Genomic DNA, 19,016 nt, shown 5'->3' with positions numbered 1-19,016 from the left:
TGACCACAGTGCTGGAAAAAGGTGGGAGAACCGGTGACGCGATTGAATTGTGTAGCAATGTACGAAACCGAGTCCGTGGAATGTAGGTGACATTTGCCTGGTCAATAACAATACCTGAGCCCGATCATTTGTGAGTAGATGAAGGAGACCATACGTGTAATCTCAGCAGTATTACTAGCTTCGAGGTCCCTCTGGCAAGGATTCCGGTCGTGTGATGAAGCAACGGTAGGAATACCATCCGCGACTACGTATGTGATCATGTATGTCAATGGACGCCAGTCCGTCGAGGGACCCTCATACACGGAACTGAAAGGATCAACGAGAGCACCCCTCCACTGATTCGAAGAAACAATACACATCAGCGATGTCACGAACGGAACACAAACATCCCACCAATTGGAAGAAGGCAAATACCTTGGATACGGGAGATTACTCGCAAGCAACCTTTGGCGGAAACGGAAATAAATAAGTAACACCGGAGCCTGCGTCCGAGTCTGCCACACAGTTGGTACAACATAGCCTGGTAAGTGATACTGCAGTCTAACCCATCTGCGATTCGAAGCAGTAAGTGTGTGAAAAGTAGGACATACGTACGCCAGAAGATTTCCAGAAATCCTGGAAACTCGATTAACCACCTTATATTTACACGACGGCAATAGTGTGAGGTTCTTCGGTCCACCAGTCGTCACGCAAATCATGGCGGCTGGTGACGAGACTAGAAACCCTGCGTTTCCAAAGTATCTATCGGAATGTTCAAGGCAGACAAAATCACCGCATCCATAATTGGCAGGCTTCAAGTCGCCGCAATCGTAATTGGCAGACATGATGCAGCCAGTGTTCCAGCCGCACCCTGAAACGAGGACCTTCAAATGTACCCTTCCCTAGAATCACTCATCAAAGTTCAACAGCGCAAACAACCTGCTTGCCAGCGACATTCAGACATTTATGACATGGGAACAGTTGTTTGGTCCTAATATGATATCGGACAACGTGGAACGCAATCATCACATCTTGTCAGAAGGATTAGCAAACCAACCACCATCCCCGAAGGAAAACTCACAAGCCACATCCAAAATGCCTCCACCATATTCCTTGGGGGCACGTCTGCATGCCTGTGACACGAGCATCTCAGCCTGGCTAATACTTTGCAAGCAAATAAAAGAGTCTCACGTGATGGCCTCGATCTCTGCGATGCCAGAATGGAAGTCCATCTCGCTTGGCTTGACGAGAGGTGCCCGCCTCGTGATCTTGACGACACCGTATAAAATGGGGAAAAACATTATGGGCAGATAATTCGTGATGAATGTCGCTGTTGACCAGTTATCTCTTAGGAAGACCTCCCATGCGCTGAACTGGAGCCGATCAGCCCAAAGATCGCACTACCACTTCCTTAGATCGCAGGCGCAGAAGTAAAAACTCACGAAGAGCGTCACAAGCGATGCGCCAACAGCCCACCACGCAGCAAAAGGCTGGAGCCGAGAGGAGTACGGGAGCTCGGATGTCTTGTGCCCCTGTGCAAGGAAGCCCTTCCGGAAGCGGAGATAAATGACGCCGATGCCGAACCAGGTCGTGAGGCCCGCAGTAGCGCACATGCTAGAGAACCACGTGAAGACAGTTCCGGAGCTCGTGTTGACGGCCATGTAAGAGAGGAGGGCGAAGCAGGAGCATGTAGCTACTGCAACATAGGGAAGCCCGGAGCGCGAGGTGCGGAGGAAGATTTTTGGGGCGTTGCCGGAGGCGGCGAGGCCATCTGTTAGCAGATTGAGTTGCATGCAGACACAGACATGAATAGACACTCACATAAGCCTCTGGAAGCGATGTAAAGGTCACTGGAAGCAGCGGACCAGGCTGATGTCAGTAAAGCGGCGTTGATCACCTACAGGGGCATCAGAGCCGCATTGTTTTATAACATAATACTTACCGCAGGCAATCCCTTGATGCCAGCTTGATTGATTGCAATGACAAACGGAGACGCAGAAGCATTATCGGAGTTCACGTTCAGCAAGGGGTTGTTCGAAGGTACCAGCAGACCGATTACGAAGACGCCACCAATATAAAATAGCAGAAGTCGGATATACACACGACGGATCGCTTTGGGCAAATTCCTGCGCGGATTTTTTGCTTCTGCAGCCGCCATCTAGGGTATGTCAACCTCAAGGGGTCAAGGAAGGACGCTAACAACTCACAGCCACGACTTCTGCCCCAACATATGCGAACGCAGCTTGTGTTACCACACGAGACCAGCCGAGGAAACGACCTGTCATGCCACTTATGCCATCAAACTGGACAAACGGGCCAGGGTCTTTCCAGTAACGGAATCCGATACGATCATGGTTCGGGCCGCCGCCAAGGTCAAGAATGATCCCCAAGATGATGAGACCGACAATCGTAACAACCTTGATAGAACTGGTTCGCCCATAGGGTCAGACAAAGGAAATAATTGTGAAGGAAACTTGCCCTACGCGAATATGAATTCGCTTTCACCATACACACCTGCAGGAAAAATTGAGCCAGAAGACAAGGCGGTTCGCGTGAGCATTTACCAACGCCGCTCAGGTTAATCCCAACAGCAACAATGAGACACATTGTTATCCATACCGCATTGTTTACACCAGGATGCCAGAAATTGATGATGGTAGCCGCCGCTGACAATTCAGCTTGGATATAATGAGCGGCAGCAGTAGCGAGACCATTTGAAGAAAGTACCTGGTAATGTTACCTTTTGAGAGTGTGACGTTCAGAAACTTGAACATCAACCACAGGACCACATTACCGTCCAATTGTACCATAAATTCCATCCCAATGCAAATGAGAATGCCGGATCAACGAAGCGCTCGGCGAGTTTGATATGGCCACCGGCAACTGGGAGATAGGAAATCATCTCTCCGATCGTTATCTAGGAACGAAGTAATGACAAATGAAAGTCTGAGAATGTGCGCTTGACTAACCATCACGCAGTAACATATAGACCCAATGAACATGTAACCTAATAAAAGGCCTAGTGGACCACCATTCATGAGTGCCGATGCAGTCCCGAGGAACAGTCCTGTGCCAATTACACCACCAATACTAAAAAGAACGTGACGCGGCTGTTACAGTCAGAAGGGTCAACACATACCTTATCATTGCAACATGGCGGTTTTTAAGCTCTCGGTGGAGTGTGACGTCTGGTGGTGGTGGTGTATAGCTACCATTGCTGCTTGCGCGCTCAGCTGAACCAACATCACCCTGAAATATTTTCTCCTCGTCGGGAGAAGAGAAAATATCGCGCATGGTATGGCTTGAAGTAGGTGAACAGAAAGAGACGCAAGTCAGAGACTCGCTTTGGAATTGTGCTTTATATAGACCCTTGTTATCAAAACCAGGGGGAGTTTGGCTGTTGGACGATAGCGGCAGAGCTTGCGAAAATGATCATGGGAATGCCCTATCATCATGCGCCTGCTTAGAGCGTGCCAAGGATGGAGGATACGTCCTGGAATAAGCGCTCTGAAAACAGGCGAGCACTATAGGCCTGTGTTGGTACTTAAGATAGTTAGTGCTAAAAGTAAAACAGCAGTACTTCCACGGTACTTAGCGCTGGTAAAATTCGAATAAGTGAGTGACACGTGACTTGGTCAGGTACTTCCGACTCAACGGCTTCGGGAGTGACAGCAGAGGGTTTCTTAAACATACATTACTCGCTTTCTGTTTCTCATCTGCTTTTCTCTTCATCGCATACTAGGACTACTCGGTCGTGTTTCACAAAACTACTCTGTATTTTGGATTTACAGGCGCAGAATTGCGGTGGACGCATGATGAGCTCATCCTTCTCGATTCGTAGTCTCAGGTCCGGTGAGTTCACCAGCTTCTTGGCCTTGGATTCGGTCATTTATGAACAGCAGATGTCACAGAACCCCTGCACCAAGTCAAACTGCTGTCTGCGCTTCGGAGTGGTAAGCAACCACCTCTCTCTTATCCTACATCATCCCAAACCCTCGTCCCTAGGCGATCCCGCTCTCATACATCCCTTTCTCACTGAAATTGGTAAGGATAGACGAAAGTCTGTCGATGGTGACCTCAATACTGGCGCTGCTGCCCTCCACCTCGCTATTCGTTGTGCTTCCGGTAAGTCATCACTTTCTCCTCCTACTCCTGCATTCCCTCACCCGCATCCGAAGTCGATACTGTACAGCTACTCCTATCGCACAGAGCCATATCACCCAATGGCGTGCACCCACCAGGATCAGGGACAACACCACTGCATCTTGCCGCGTCCCTAGGTCGTGTAGACATCGTAGGCGTGTTGCTTGACCAGCCTGGCATTGATGACACCCTCCGTGACAACAACGGAAAGACATGCAAGGATGTGGCAAAGGGAAAGGAAGTCGTCCAAACTTTACAAGGCACGTGCCCCCCTCTGTTTCTGTGCCCTCTCCACTAACACCACCCTTAGATTCGCGTTCATTTTTGAACGCTTCATACAGGTCCCTTCTGCGCTCGTACATTTTATCCCCCATAGATGCATCCCCGAACGTGGCATTGGTGGCTCTACTCGAGTCACCACGGGCACGAGGGGTGGATTTGTCCTACTTGGATGATGCATCTGGAACTTCTCTACTACACGAGGCAGCGAGGCGCAAAAATCTGCGCCTCATCGAACTAGCCGTGCGAGCGGGCGCGAGCGTTTTCGTGCGAGATCGCAGAGGAAAAATGGCGTACGAGGGCACAGGAAAAGATGATCACGTACGAGTATTTTTGCGACAATGTATGTTCTCCTTCCGCAACTTCCCTACCAATCTTAATATGACGAATAGTCGCAAACCATGATACCTCTCTCATCGAGGTCCCGTCTTCGGAGCCCCCAATCTTAAAGGGTTATCTCAACAAATATACCAATGTTGCCAAGGGCTATAATACCAGGTGGTTTGTTCTAAAAGATGGCGTATTCTCATGTCCGTCACCTCTCACCCCTCCTCATTTATCTACGGTGCTGAAGCTTTTGCAGATTACCGGCATCAAGAAGACGAAGACGTCGCCAGCCGTGGTGCCATCGCCATGAAAACTGCGATCGTAAAGCTCAGTCCAGGCGGTGACAAGACACGGTTTGAGGTCCACTCGACTCCATCTCGAGGACACACCACTGTGCAAAAATGGTACATGCGTGCTAACCATCACGTTGAAGCCGCCGGGTGGACGCAGGCGCTTACAAAGAGCATCCAGTGGGCCCGGCGCGAGGAGCAAACGTTGCGGAAGAGCGGGGAGAGCGAGGTGAATGCGTTGAAGCCAAAGAGTTTGCGCACGAGCTTCCAGTCGGTGGTGTCGATGCGGCGAATGGATGTGGGTGCCCGCGGCGGGGGGTCGCAAAGCTCCTTTCTGGGTGTTGCAGATGAGAGTATGGAGGACGGGCCACCTCCTGAGCCGAGCAAGCCAGATAAAAGCCATCCTGCCTCGGATGATGAAGAAATCCACCATGATAATTCTTCAGCTTCGGTCCTGACGCAACAACATCCTCCTCACAATACGACTTTTGACCTGCACGGGAATTCGACCGCAGCACAGATGGAACTCACTGGCCAGCTTTTGTCCAGCCTCGCACTGCCGCCAGACGCAGCACCCAGGACACAAGAACTCCGTACGGCGCTCAAGGAATCGTTCGCGATCGTACAAACTATGATAGATGAGTATATCCAAATGGCCAAGGACCGCGAGGAGTGGTGGAAAGCCCAGCTGCAGCGTGAGCGCGAGCGGCAGACCGTGTGGGAAGAGAGCTTGCAGACGGTCGTGCGTGAGGGCGAGGTGCTGGAACAAGAGTTACGCACACGATCTCGGAAACGGGGTAGTAGATTCTTCGACGTCGGTGCGACTGACGGAGGTAGTGGCATGCTCCGACAACGTCCTGCGACCATGGCGTTTGTATCGGACACCGTTCCTGAAGAAGAGTCCTATTTCTCACCATTGGTGCGCCCTGGACCTATCACTGTCATCTCCCCGCCTGAGGAAGTCGATGGCCCATCTGTGTCCCCTGCGCAAACACCACCCGCAAGTGAGGGGGCTACGCCGACTGCACAGCGCACGTCCCGGCACTTCCCGGAGGATGAAGACGTCTACGACACGGACGAGGAGGACGAGTTCTTTGATGCCATCGAGGCGAATACACTCCCTAATCTCGTTGTCAGCGAACTGCTGTCGAGCCCGATGCACGCGCAACCTGCGCTGTCCTTCATGGACGTTGAACATTTCGCTGGGTATCAAGATTTGAGGACGCGCTTACCCATCGGGTCAGATAACAGGCCGAGCACGAGTCTGTGGTCGGTGCTGAAGCATAGTATCGGAAAGGATTTGACGAGGATTAGTTTCCCTGTCATGTTTAATGAGCCCACGAGTATGTTGCAACGGATGGTGAGTTTTCTCTGGCCGTGGATCTCTGCATTTTTTTTATCTTATTTTGAATGCAGGCGGAGGACATGGAGTTCTCGGAGTGTCGTGAGTGTCTCATTTATGTGATTGCTGGTTGTCGTGGCTTATCATTTGATAGTCGATGTTGCTGCTCGCGAGCGAGACCCCCACCGGCGGATAGCATTTGTGGCCGCATTTGCCATGTCAAATTATTCATCGACCATTGGCCGTATAGCTAAACCGTTTAATCCTATGCTCGTAAGTACCATTCACGCGTCCCTTGTAAGCAGATACTCAAACCATCCAGAGCGAAACATTTGAATACGTTAGACTTGACAAGGAGTATCGCTACGTATCTGAACAAGTCAGCCACCATCCCCCTATCTCCGCTTGTTGGGCAGAGTCGCCATATTGGCATTATTACGGAGAGGTCTGATCCGTTTTTATATCGCATGATCTGTCCGTTAACACCTATCTGCCCCAGGTCGACGCGCAAAATAAATTCATGGGCAAATCATTCGAGATTCGTCCTACTGGCGTTGCGCACGCCGAACTCCTCCTGCCTGAAGAGTGGGCACCCGACTACCCCAAATGTACTACTGCTGGCATCCAGGGCAAGGTTGTCGAGCACTTCTCGTGGAAGAAAGTTACTACCAACGTCTCCGGGTTTATCTTGGGCTCTCCCACTATCGATCACTACGGTGATATGATCGTGAGTGACTCAGCCTCCCTCCTCGTCATGTATTGAAAAATGAAACCATGTTGCTGCAGGTCACGAACCACCGCACTGGCGACCAGTGTGTGTTGACATTCAAACCAAGGGGATGGCGAGGTAAAGACGCATACGAAATCTCTGGTTTCGTGCGAGACGCAGACGGAGAAGTGACCCACGAGGTGGCTGGACGATGGAACAGCCAACTCATATGTCGCGCCGTCGGCACAGGCAGTGGATTCCTACACCCCGACGCCACCGTAAGCGGCCCCTCCTCGCCAAACTACACCGCAGAGTATATCCTCCTCTGGCGTAACTCTGAAAAGCCCACTACACCTTTTAACCTCACGCCTTTCGCAATCACGCTGAACGACTGCCCCGACACGACGTTGAGGTCGTACTTGTGCCCGACGGACTGTCGGCTGCGACCTGATCAGCGAGCGTTTGAGATGGGGAAGTATGAGTTTGCGAATGGATTAAAGATGAAGCAAGAGGAGCGGCAGCGGGCGACGCGGCGTGCGAGGGAGGAGGGGCGGGTGCCGCAGCATCGGCCCAGGTGGTTTAGAGCGGAGACGGATGGGGATACTGGGGAGAGGGTCTGGACGCCATCGAGGGCTGGGGATAGATTGGAATATTGGGTAGAGAGGGAGAAGGTGTGGGAGATGGGGGGTGGGCAGCCCTGGAAGGATGTGGATCCTATTTTTATAGAGGACGCTGTTTAACACTGTAAATGATTCATGGATGGACATCGCGGATGAATGCTCGCGAATACATGGATGAAAAACATTCTATTTAGTAGTTACACTGGCAAGGAATTGACCGTAGCTTATGTGCATTCCAGTTATGTCATGCCATCAGCCGATGACATCCAGGAAATAGTTTGTTTGTGTGATATCCGCGCAACAAGAGTGCGTGGAAACCATACAGACAGGCCAAATCTCTTGACTTTTTAGGCTTAGTACGGCGGCGCGCTCGAAAAGATTATTAGCGGAATGTCCCATGCCGGAACAGCCTGGAGGAAATAAAGTGTGCTTCACCCAGCAGAGAAATAAACATAAGAATTGCACAAACGAGAACGAGGACTACCATGGGGATCCAGCTGGCATTCTGCGGGTGAAAATGGAAAATATGAACTCAATATTCGTTCCAGATATGTGCCTGGATCAATATCGACATAAGACACCATAAAAGACAGAAACCACAAATCAAAAATCGGCAAAACTCACAAGAAACCACGATCAGACAGCATCAGGAACTTACAAAATTCCTCCGCCTACCTACCACCGAAACGCTCTCAGAATCCTCTGACATTTTCTGCCTCTGTTGATAAGCCGTCCATACTACGTTTAGTATGGTCCCAGATCAATGATTAATGAGGGTTTGTTCTGCTCGTGCTTCTCTTCCCGCTCCAGACGTGTCTCGACAACCACGAGCCTTGCCCCGGCAAATGAATACGAGTGCAGGCGATGGTTACAGGTGAGAGGACGAGCTCGATGCTGATCGGAGTTTGCGGGGACGACGCGATCATTTTATGTGCTACTCTAGCGCTTGCAGGTCATAACAGCTACTCTGCGATCCCTTCAGAGATATGAAGGGATGATAAGCTAGAATACGTACTCACTCGTGATCCTAGGATTTGGAAGCCTTGTGTCCGTCGATTCAGGCAAGCGCACTTGGAAACGAAAGGCGATTTGTGAAGTCGCTGAGTGTGGTGATCAGTAATCAGATACAGGAAATTATCATGAAAGGAGGGGAAATACTAGTACACCACCGGTAACGCCCGAAAGTGCTCATAGAACGTCTTGTGTTGAGACTAGCCACATTCTATTTCGCTCATTTTATTTTTGCCGCAGCACCAATCGCAGCACAAGACGGAAGTAAAGCACTTATATCCATTTCAACATCCAAAATACAGGGTACGATGCGCATATGTCCTGTTTTCCGGCTAATAAAGCGCATATATCCTTCTACAGACTATATGCGCGCCATCGCTCGCTCGTCTCAATCCAGAGCGTCCAACTATAACTTCAGCAATGCAGACGCATCCCTATCTCCTCGAAGCTATGACGGTGACCCAAATGCTCCCAGGGATGGAACGAATAATGTCTCCTCGTCAATGGGATGCCATGATGCTTGCGCCCATCCCTGGATCACCTTTGGACCTCGGCTCTGGTGTACTCTCTCCCAAACGCGGTAGAACACCGAACACTGAAGCCTCGTCTATCCTCCTGGTATGCTAGCATCCTTCGCCACTGCACAACGCGATCTACAAATTCTACCCACTCCTGCTTTCCCGCATGTTCACGCTGAATCAACGGGTCGCCGAACGAGCATGACTGGTGTGCCTCATTCTACGTGAAACGTAACCATATCGATATTGTCAATGATCATCCTTGGTGGAGGATATGCTGTCTTGACATCTTCCGTGCTCACGATCCTTTGAGTTCACTTTCGAGCTGCAGGGGCGCGCTGAAAAGCTTCGCCAAATGTACATGTTAATTTTTGATGCTGACATTCCCTGTATCTGCTCTTTTGCGAATATCACTCCTGCACCAGATCTACTTAGATGCTGTCGTAGATACAGTTCAATAGAACGATGTTCGTTGCTGCAGTTCATACTTGTCTCACGACATGCCCGTCTGTAGCAAACCATTGAGTGTTACCCGTGCGGCATGTAAGGGAAGCGGCGGGCTACTGTTAAGTTCGAATTGCCCAAGCCGTACTCGCACCTCCGGTCATGAGTCTTATGACAATGACTCCACAAGAACCAGGGAAGGTGTCATACTCTGTTACAGAGGCCACGTAAAAAACCTACAAATGTGGAATAAACTTGGTCCAAGCTACTGCATGGTATACACCAGGAGGCAGTGATCTTAAGCTCAGCATCATAAGTACAACTAGTGTAACACGTGCAGGAATATGTATGAGAACGCTGATAACTCCACTCATTGTGAAGAAATATCGGAGAATATGTGGGATTTTGATTCTGTCCAATATCATACTCGGGTACCTCAATGACAGGCCTGTCAAATGAGCAAGACTGAGAAAAATATATAGTGGTGCACATGCCATCCAAAGGGAAGCCGCACGCCATAATATCTGTTCTGCGTGTCCTCTGAAATAAGAAGTTCCAGCCCAGACAATGTATCCCTCCAAATACCATCCCACTCAAACATCCCACGAGGAGTATAATATCAGAACATTGATAAATCGCGAATCCATAACCACCTAGAGATGGAACCCGACGTGAATGGACAGCTACGAGGGGATGTAAATCCATCCTCCAAAATACTGAGAATCGGGTAAATGAGAGATAAAAAATAACTAGCGCAAGTTCCACGGGAGAATATCGAAGTTGCCTTGCTAGAACGCAGACGAATCAGAGCCATTCCAGGCAAGACTATTGACAACATACTCGTAAAATAGGGGACCTGGCGATGTTGTTGCTTTCCAATGGACGACATATGGACGTCCTACATCCTTAGGCTTCTTCCACCACAAGCCATAGGCAATGCAGGTCGCAGCAGCTACAGCCAGGGTGTCGATTTCAAGCAGCGTGATGGGAAGTTTCTGGACGTAACGGGCGACAAGCTGGAGGACGAACCCCACCAGCTGAAGAATAGCGACACCTTTGGATAGTACATCGCCCTTACTTCGATCTTCTATATCTGCCTCTGTGATGACAGGCATGTCCACGGATCCATCACTAATAAAGTGCTGAAGCTCGCGGGGCGTAAGAGTGGCTCGCGGTTTGTCATCGACATAGAGCATAAATCCGCCCATACACGCGAAAAATCCATGCGTCACTGTCCATTCTGTGAGGGCATCAACTGAATGTTAGCCGCCACTAACCGATGGGTATGAGCATGTATTAAACCGACCTGTAAACTCGGGTCCAGGAGCGCTTGAGGTTCGATTGTGTCTTTCATTTGATTCTTGAATTGTATGAAGAAACGCGAATTCATGTTTCAAACGAATGGGATAGTTGAACTCAGTTGCAACTCTACGAGCACTGAAAAACTGCTGCGCGGCCCAGGTGATCACGAGTTCTGGGGCGATCAATGCTACGACCATAGAGAATAGACGACGAGAGATAACGGCAGCTTTCTTCTCGTCCATACCCGGAATATTAGGATGAATCGCAGTCCAAGTGCATGCGAAAATAGTTGCAGCGCAGCTCCAGATGATGTCCCATAAGGATCTGGTGTCGCTGCTGGGTGGACTCGGAGAGTTGCTGACGTTGAGTGTAAGGTAACTGGTACAATTGAGTGAGGCGCAAACAGACGGAATGAATAACAGGACTGCAGCCAAGTGTAGGAGGGTCATGGCGATGTCGAGGAGATGTCGGCTCATCCTGCTCTCTTTAAGGGGGTTGTCCGCGTGAATATTGGCACAGAGATGCCGTGATACATGTCAAATCTGGAAATCTGAAGACTGGTGTACACAGGACAAGCATTGCCCACACAGTTACGATGTGAATTTTGCAAGAGGCGAGTCGGAATGCTATGGAACAAGACACTGCTAGGCCATACTATCATTTTAATGCATTAGAATAGACCAAGTAGCAAAAATTTGGTAATGCACAAGGCTTACTATATGGTGCTAGAGGATGCGATGCATCAGTGATGCACTATCTTATTGTGCCCTTTGATGTTGTATATATCCGTCCATATTCAGCAGAGTACTAGTTCAAGTTGCCTGCGGAATATTTCGTACCATACTTCCGACTGATAGTGCCAGAATTGCTTACTCATGCCACTCGAACCTTCTTGTGGAGTGCTCATCTTGTGCCCAGCTACTCAGCTTCACACTGGTAGGCCACTTGCCATTCCAATGTAGTTACTGTTCGGATAAATTTGTTTAGAATGTTAGTTCAGGGCTATGAAATTTGTCCGTACGATGTTCGCTGAGCACGTCAACCTGTTTGAACCGGTGAGTACTTGGTCACATTTTGTAGGATATTTATTTGATAGTCACTGTCGAGCGCCGAATGATGCAAACCTCTGAGAAGCCGCGGCCCGATTAGGCGGATTCTTTATGGGACAAAGTGCCTCCCGAGGCCCGGCGCAGACTCGAGTAGAGCCACTAATAACATTATGCTGCGTTCGGGGATCCATCTATGAGGAATTAAATGTAAGAGCGCAGAAGAGACTGTACTATACTGAGGTGTTCAAAAAGGAACGCGAATGTAAGAGCGGCGTTGGTGGAAATGGCACAGAAACTTTGCAAGTTCGACCATTTTGATATCGGTAAGTGTTGCTATTACAGTATAATGCTGTTTTGTGGACCAGATCATCAACAAAGATTCGAAATGACTTTTTCGGACAATGAAGTGTTTCCTGTGTGATCCCGGGCTGTGATGAGAGTTACTGTGATGGCCCCAATATCATGCAGTACTAGTGTGTTGTATATGAAACTGCAGTGCGATTTTTTCAAAACTCGGCCTCGAGCGGTACTTTTTCCGGTACTTTTAGCACCCAAATTAGTCAAAGCGATGCACGCATACCGTGTCGCCGACTCATCCATAAGTACTAGCCTTGTACTCAGTAGCCCCTACTCAATTACATTTTATTTCGCCCATTTAATTTTGTGCAAGCAATATACATCTCATTTGCGAGTAACAGCCAGTGGGAATGGAACGGAAATCGTAAGTATTCGTCTTCGAGCAACTGCCCATTCACGACCGACGTAGACGTTTGCTCTCCTAGTGGCCTACTACTCTATGTTTCATTCTTCACTCTCTCTCACTCGGAACACTATCTACAACTGACCAGTGACGACCAGCATACAATGCTCTTTTGAAAACTTCGCATTGCAACAAGCCAGTTCCAGTTATACTCCAATCTGGCGCGAACATTAGCGCGTCTGACGACTCTGGCAGAACTATTCTGACCTGCACCGAGGCTCACGAGTCACCATCAGTTAATCAGTGTCACCCTTCACTTCGTGAGCCCTTCGGCCGGTATTGAGTATAGGTGAAGCGAGACATCCCGAATGCAAGCTCGGGGTGTCCGCGTAACCAATAATATATTCTCGCACCCTCAGTGCAAAGCTCGAGGGCGTCGGCGATAAAAAATAATTCGAGTGCGAACACTAAAGGGCTAAAAGCGAAGTGAATAGAAGCGATGCAAGTTGCGAGAAATACGCGAGATCAAGACTCGGTACCGTGGAAAGAGCCTTCGAGAGGAAAGGGTGTAGCCGAGTGTACATCTAAAACTCATCTTGAGTTACCACAGCCGAGGTTCGTCAACCAGGACGATCGAAGTCCATCTTCTGCCCAAGATAAAGCTTGGCTTTAAGTTCGTCCGGTAAACATGGAGCACCGGAAGGGACAACACTATGGGTGCTTCAGCATGATACATGCCCTCCAGGGTGGTCGGGCTGCAAATGCAATGACCGGTTGAAGTCTCGGGAAGGAAGTACGTCATTGGAAATCGCAAGAGGTGAGTCAGAATATGGAAAAAAAACATTCGTGCATGTAATGTATTACCGCACATGGTGAACACATGCCAGCAGAAAGGACCTGTGTGGTAAGCCCTGGCATTCTGAAGCCGAGAGAATCGATTAATCGCATAGGACCTTCACATTGAGTAGCGGAGGCCGTGGCTTATCATCCAGGCGAGGAATTCCTTGTGTCTACCAGATCAACATTAACCATTCGGAATTCGTGACAATTTGGTATACAAAAGGAGCTCAGCGATCAGGCGTGAAAATGAAGTTGCTGAGCGTGGTGAGCTGTGGTCAGTGGAAGGAAGATCATGAAATCAGCCCTGGCACTCTGAAGCTAAGAGTATCAAGGGCAAAGAAGCGATTATATGAGACCTGGATGTTCATAGAGTAACGAAAGGGGTGGGATATCATCCAAGTGAGGAGCTCCTTGGGTCTACCAGATGGGTCACCCGATAGACACGATGAGCTCAGCATGAAGATACGATTAAAGTCGCTGCAGCTGGTCGTCGTGGTCGGATGACAAACGTATACAACCGGCAACGCCCGGAAGATCTACGTACTTAAATATTGGTTCCCACTCTCTTGCATCCCTTTTTCACTGAAATTGGCAACGACAACCTGCGATAATGGAGACCTCAACAAGCGCTGGCGCTGCTGCTTCACTATTCGCTGTGATTGCGGTAAGTCATCGGTTTCTCTTGCTTTTCCTGCCCTCCCTCATTTAAATCCGAAGTCGCTATTGTACGGCTACTCCTATCGCACAGAGCCATATCACCCAATGGCGTGCATCCACTAGGCTCAGGGAAAACCCTATTGCATCTTGCCGTGTCTATCGGTCGTGCAGACAGGCTGTCGATCAGTTCAGATAACAGGCCGAGCACGAGTCTGTGGTCTGTGCTGAAGGATGGTATTTCAATGGATTTGACGAATATGTTGCAGCGGATGGTGAGTTTTCTTTGGCTGCGGACTCTGTGCACTCGACCTTATTTGAATGAAGGCGGAGGACATGGAGTTCTCGGAGTATCGTGAGCGCCTCACTTTTGTGATTGCTGATCGTGGGGACTCATCATTTGATAGTCAATGTTGCTGCTTGCAGGAGAGATCCGTAACGACGGATAGCATCTGTGGCCGCATTTGCGATGTCAAATTATTCTTCGACCATTGCCCGTATGTACAGCTAAACCGTTTAATTTTAATCGTATGCTCGTAAGTACCATCCATGCGTCCCTTGCAATCAGATGCTCAACCCATCCAGAGCTAAACACTCTCAATACGTTAAGACTTGAGAAGGAGTATCGCTACGTTTCTGAACAAGTCAACTATCATCCCTCAAGTATCTCAAGTGTACTGCTGCTGGCACTCAGGGCAAGGCCGCCGAGCACTTCCCATGAAAGATACTACCGACGTCTTCTGGTTCATCTCGGGCTCTCCCACTATCGATCACTACGGGTGAGTGACTTCCTCTTCATGCATCGAAAATGAAACCACGTTGCTGCAGGTTACGAACCACCGCACTGGTGACAGTCTAAGTTCCACTAACAAGGAAATAAATAATCATGGCTTGTGCGCAGACCTCACAGATGGGCCGCTTCGTGGGTGTCTCTTTATCATGAAATGTATTCATTTGTGTTGCAGACTACGCTTCAGGTCGACGATCGACAGTAGGGCTCATGCCTTAATTCGGGCCGCCTGCCCCGGAATGATGGAACGACAATCGGTTGGTTCGTCATATTGGAACAGTCTACTCAGATTGGAAAGAACGATGGCGTGCGCAAAAATCAGGATAATTAGCAGAATGGAACCAGAATGTGCGTCGCGCCGTTCCAAACGAGACGAATGATGATGCATGGTTGATCCTACCAAGATGCTCCATGTCAGCCCGAGGAGGTCCGATAACGAAACCAACCGCAGCGTATCTTGTGATATTGGGCGAGTCGCTCGCTCACCCAATATCATGCGCCTTCAATTGCAACTCGTCTCGCTGCAGTTTTCCGGATGTGATGCTCCGTGCCAAATATAAGAAGCGCTGCCGTTGCCTGCACATCTTCAAATCCGCCTAGCTACTTATCGGATGGCGTCGATACCTCAATTGTCAGTCCCTTCTTATATTCTTAGATACTTAACCTTTAACTTCACGATCGTCAACATCATGATAGTGTTACTGTTTTCCCATTAAGTAATCTTCCAATTGCGATTCTGAATTGCTGGATCGTAAATGCGGCGGAGAATCCTTTTGCTTGGTGAATTAACAGTAATGGGAGAAAACACGCTAATTTAACAGACCTCGAAGCCTCGGGTATATCGTGTCCTCGTCACGGACTGCATAATGTGACCACATCCGCACACATGCACGGCATGCACTCATGCGCGTACTATAAGTGTTCGCGGTCACGAGGCTCAGTGAAGACGGCGTCGGATCGTGGTTTCGGTCACTCCGGCCCTTCTCCAATTGTACATATGATCAAGTTGCTCTCAGAAATATGACCTGCAAAATTTCATGGCTTTTCACCAGAAGATGCCCATCATGTCGCGATTTATGCGGGTTGCTTACTTCCTCATGCTCGTCGCTCCCATGGTCTCGGCGATCGAGCTTACAATCCCGCTCGTTGCGCCCTCGGGTGCAGCATTAGTTAAGGGCAACCTCGTTTCACTTTCAATTGAGCAAGATAGATGGGTCGATTAGGCAGGGACGACAGAACCGAACACGTTTTTCAACAACGTCCTTGATAACTTGGTCCAAATCACCAACACTCCTCCGTTTGTGAGAATAGGTGCTGACTCAGGAGGACCACACTGACTTCAGCTATGATATCGAAGTAAATTCCTTTTGGTATTGAATTGACATGCGTGTTAAATAGAGCGCAGTACGAAGAAGATATTTTCCCTGCTTCGACCGCCATCACGCCATATCCAGAAGCCACTAATATCACTGTTGGGCAAGGCTTCTATGACATCATCTCTCATCTCCCACAGGGTAATCTATTTTTACGAGGACACTCAAGCAACTGACTAGACCTTTCCTTCAGGGACGCAGGTTCACTGGGGTGTCAACCTGAGGGAGTACAACCTTACGGCGACCTACCTCGAAACTGTTGCGCTCATGAACGCATTTTCCTCCCCTGCTGTAGTAGAGAAAGGCATCACGCTGAAGTTCATCGAGGTCGGTAACGAGGCTGATCTCTACTACGACAATGGTGGTCGTGAACAGCAGCTGGAATGTACAAGAATATGTCTCTGAGTAAGTTCATGACGATGGCTGCCTGAGTAGTGCTGATCAGCATAAAGGTGGGAGAAATTTGCGTATAACGTGTCGATGACAGCCAACCTCTCCAACACATCATATACAAAATTGATCGGCGCTGCATTCGCTGGATCTTCTCACAACAACCTTAGTGGCTTCTCTCCTCAAGCTATATTCAACCTTGGCATCCTTGAATCCCCTGCAGGCGAGCTAATCGAGACGTATGTCAAACACGGCGTTAGAAACTGGATTGTGTGCTAAATTTCCTGGTTAGCATTTCGCAACACCAGTACAGTGGCTCGTTCTGTACTGGCGGCGGAAGCCGTGCTGCAGGATTTGATGACCAAGAGCTATATCCGCGGTAATCTCTCCGTGTTCAACCCCGATATTGAGGCAACCTTTGCCAATGGTCTAAACTATATCCTCGGGGAGACAAATAGTAAGTTGTCATTCGAGAACTGCTTGACGGCGCTAGGATTACTAACTTGTTGTTAGGTATGAGTTGCCACGGTGCACCTGGTAAATCACCAACATAAACAGACGATAAATGACTTACATATGATTGTCCTTTTCTATCTATCAGATGTCAGCAATACAGCTGGCGCTGCCCTCTGGTTACTCGACTACTCTTTGTATGCCACACAAATTGGTATCAGTCGCATACACTTCCACGAGGGCATTGGCTACAAGTACAATTTGGTCGGTACCACAATTGAGGCAATGCAGTGTCGCTCATTGAAGCCTCTCCTACGCAGATCCAGCCCGTGACGCTTAACTACTCAATCCTCGATGGCTCTCCCATTGCACCACTGGCACCACACATACAACCACCGTACTACGCCGCTATCATCGCCGCAGAGGCTATCGGGACATCTGGAACTACGCAAGCAGTCGAAATTGTCATCGACGAGAATGATGTGTCAGGCTATGCATTTTACGAAAACGGTGTCCTCTCGAAGGCCGTGCTCATAAACACGATCGCATACTTTGTTGGCGCTGGTGAGAGGAACTCGACTCACATCGATTTTTCTTTCACTGGTTCCGGAAATACTGCAAAGGAGATGAGTGTGAAGACGCTGAAAATTGGGTATGGCTATTTCATCGATCGTCGCGGTCTGAATGCTAAGGCTATCCGTAGGTATGCAACAGATACCACTAATCTGACCTGGGGAGGTCAGACATATGAGACTAGCGATGGTAGAGTTAGCGGGCACCTGACTGTCGACATATTACCTGTCAGCTCTGGAGTGGACTTGCAAGAGACGGAAGCGATCCTCGTCACGTTTCTTTGACGTGGATGGTTGATCTCCAGTCGAGCCAAGTTTAGACTGGCGGTTTTTCCTTGCCACGGATGGTTCATATTCCTTTCTATCCTAAGGTCGGTAATGCTGCTTCAGTGGTAGTTGGGGAGCAAGCTTCATGCCAATCGCGATGACTAGTTGGGCGATTTTTTATAACGACCCTACTAGTAGGCTGGTTCCACAGATGTCTAGATAGTGTCACCCGTTTACCAGTAGTACTACATCTCTACTCACATTTTACTTTCCGACAACGATTATTACTGTAAGGATTCAATATCCTTTATGCCCCGACCGCGCTTCAAAATGAAGACGATCGAATCGCCACGCGTTCGAACTCGTCCATGTGACACACTGATGCGAAGAGCGTCACTCTTCGCATCCGAGTCACGCGGATACATTCCTTTACATCTCCTTTTCACTTTCTTTCGTTATCTCACCTTGTGCTCACGCTCCACGATCTCCTTGCTTCACCGAAGTATTTTCACCTCTCCATATGCTTCGTATTCTCATTCAGGTCTAGCCAAGTACTCGAAAACGTATATAAACCGCCCATGTACACTCATACCTATAGCAGAATCCTAGACGCTGATTCCCCGCTCCAAGCTCGATCGAAAACCATCGCAGAAAGTCCTCGACATATACGTTTACTCTACTCGTCTCGTTCGCCGTTGCGCTCGTCACTTATCTACTTCGTCTTGTTACATTTCCCCTTCGAACTCACAACTAGCCTTACAAATTTGGAGCCCACCGCGAGGGGAATTGTTCTCGAGCAACCCCTTGCACCCCGAGTTTGATCCGCTGATCTCTTCCTTGATCTGCTGATCGTTCTCTTCTAGAACCCGGTCTTTTGACCAACTTAGAATTCTCGCAATTACTAAGTACTACCACCCTAACGCACAGCTACGCCTCCAACAGAACGAGCCATCTGCACTGGCCA

At 49.1% G+C, this 19,016-nt stretch overlaps 5 protein-coding genes across 5 annotated transcripts; 3 read left to right on the top strand and 2 right to left on the bottom strand.

The window, feature by feature from the left end:
- Positions 1 to 914: 914 nt before the first annotated feature.
- On the bottom strand, positions 915 to 3,552 carry EDB91DRAFT_736330 (amino acid permease/ SLC12A domain-containing protein). Its single transcript, XM_041328236.1, has 13 exons — positions 3,119 to 3,552; positions 2,949 to 3,069; positions 2,774 to 2,896; positions 2,707 to 2,719; positions 2,544 to 2,657; positions 2,463 to 2,493; positions 2,187 to 2,406; positions 1,922 to 2,137; positions 1,801 to 1,876; positions 1,422 to 1,750; positions 1,171 to 1,352; positions 1,061 to 1,112; positions 915 to 1,010 (listed from the first exon to the last, which is right to left on the bottom strand). The coding sequence occupies exons 1-13, from the start codon at positions 3,271 to 3,273 to the stop codon at positions 1,005 to 1,007; spliced, it is 1,638 nt and encodes a 545-aa protein (XP_041173245.1). The 5' UTR covers positions 3,274 to 3,552; the 3' UTR covers positions 915 to 1,004.
- A 68-nt stretch (positions 3,553 to 3,620) lies between these two features.
- EDB91DRAFT_736285 (Oxysterol-binding protein-domain-containing protein) lies at positions 3,621 to 7,948 on the top strand. Its single transcript, XM_041328235.1, has 12 exons — positions 3,621 to 3,831; positions 3,882 to 3,932; positions 3,985 to 4,104; positions 4,158 to 4,382; positions 4,433 to 4,744; positions 4,794 to 4,931; positions 4,985 to 6,378; positions 6,435 to 6,462; positions 6,515 to 6,633; positions 6,683 to 6,805; positions 6,860 to 7,087; positions 7,147 to 7,948. Exons 1-12 carry the CDS (start codon positions 3,792 to 3,794, stop codon positions 7,807 to 7,809), a joined length of 3,441 nt encoding a protein of 1,146 aa, XP_041173244.1. The 5' UTR covers positions 3,621 to 3,791; the 3' UTR covers positions 7,810 to 7,948.
- Positions 7,949 to 10,450: 2,502 nt separating this feature from the next.
- Positions 10,451 to 11,413, bottom strand: EDB91DRAFT_1085229 (uncharacterized protein; the record flags this gene model as incomplete). Its single annotated transcript, XM_041315873.1, has 2 exons — positions 10,451 to 10,902; positions 10,969 to 11,413. The coding sequence occupies 2 exons, from the start codon at positions 11,411 to 11,413 to the stop codon at positions 10,451 to 10,453; spliced, it is 897 nt and encodes a 298-aa protein (XP_041173243.1).
- A 2,750-nt stretch (positions 11,414 to 14,163) lies between these two features.
- Positions 14,164 to 15,066, top strand: EDB91DRAFT_1085228 (uncharacterized protein; the record flags this gene model as incomplete). The annotated part of the gene is made up of 7 exons (XM_041315872.1): positions 14,164 to 14,217; positions 14,410 to 14,482; positions 14,535 to 14,562; positions 14,615 to 14,743; positions 14,776 to 14,879; positions 14,902 to 14,986; positions 15,036 to 15,066. The coding sequence occupies 7 exons, from the start codon at positions 14,164 to 14,166 to the stop codon at positions 15,064 to 15,066; spliced, it is 504 nt and encodes a 167-aa protein (XP_041173242.1).
- Positions 15,067 to 15,735: 669 nt separating this feature from the next.
- Positions 15,736 to 18,079, top strand: EDB91DRAFT_1155473 (glycoside hydrolase family 79 protein). The gene is made up of 14 exons (XM_041319601.1): positions 15,736 to 15,766; positions 15,914 to 16,181; positions 16,221 to 16,298; positions 16,321 to 16,353; positions 16,403 to 16,511; positions 16,564 to 16,737; positions 16,763 to 16,775; positions 16,823 to 16,999; positions 17,053 to 17,072; positions 17,101 to 17,217; positions 17,274 to 17,297; positions 17,362 to 17,477; positions 17,534 to 17,865; positions 17,917 to 18,079. The coding sequence occupies exons 2-14, from the start codon at positions 16,062 to 16,064 to the stop codon at positions 18,068 to 18,070; spliced, it is 1,467 nt and encodes a 488-aa protein (XP_041173241.1). The 5' UTR covers positions 15,736 to 15,766; positions 15,914 to 16,061; the 3' UTR covers positions 18,071 to 18,079.
- The last annotated feature ends 937 nt before the right edge of the window (positions 18,080 to 19,016 follow it).

Source organism: Suillus paluster, assembly GCF_016628075.1.
Source record: "Suillus paluster strain FC165 chromosome Unknown EDB91scaffold_67, whole genome shotgun sequence".
Lineage (NCBI taxonomy): Eukaryota > Fungi > Basidiomycota > Agaricomycetes > Boletales > Suillaceae > Suillus > Suillus paluster.
The sequence above is the reverse complement of the archived record's forward strand: the minus strand, read 5'-3'. Positions and strand labels throughout refer to the sequence as shown.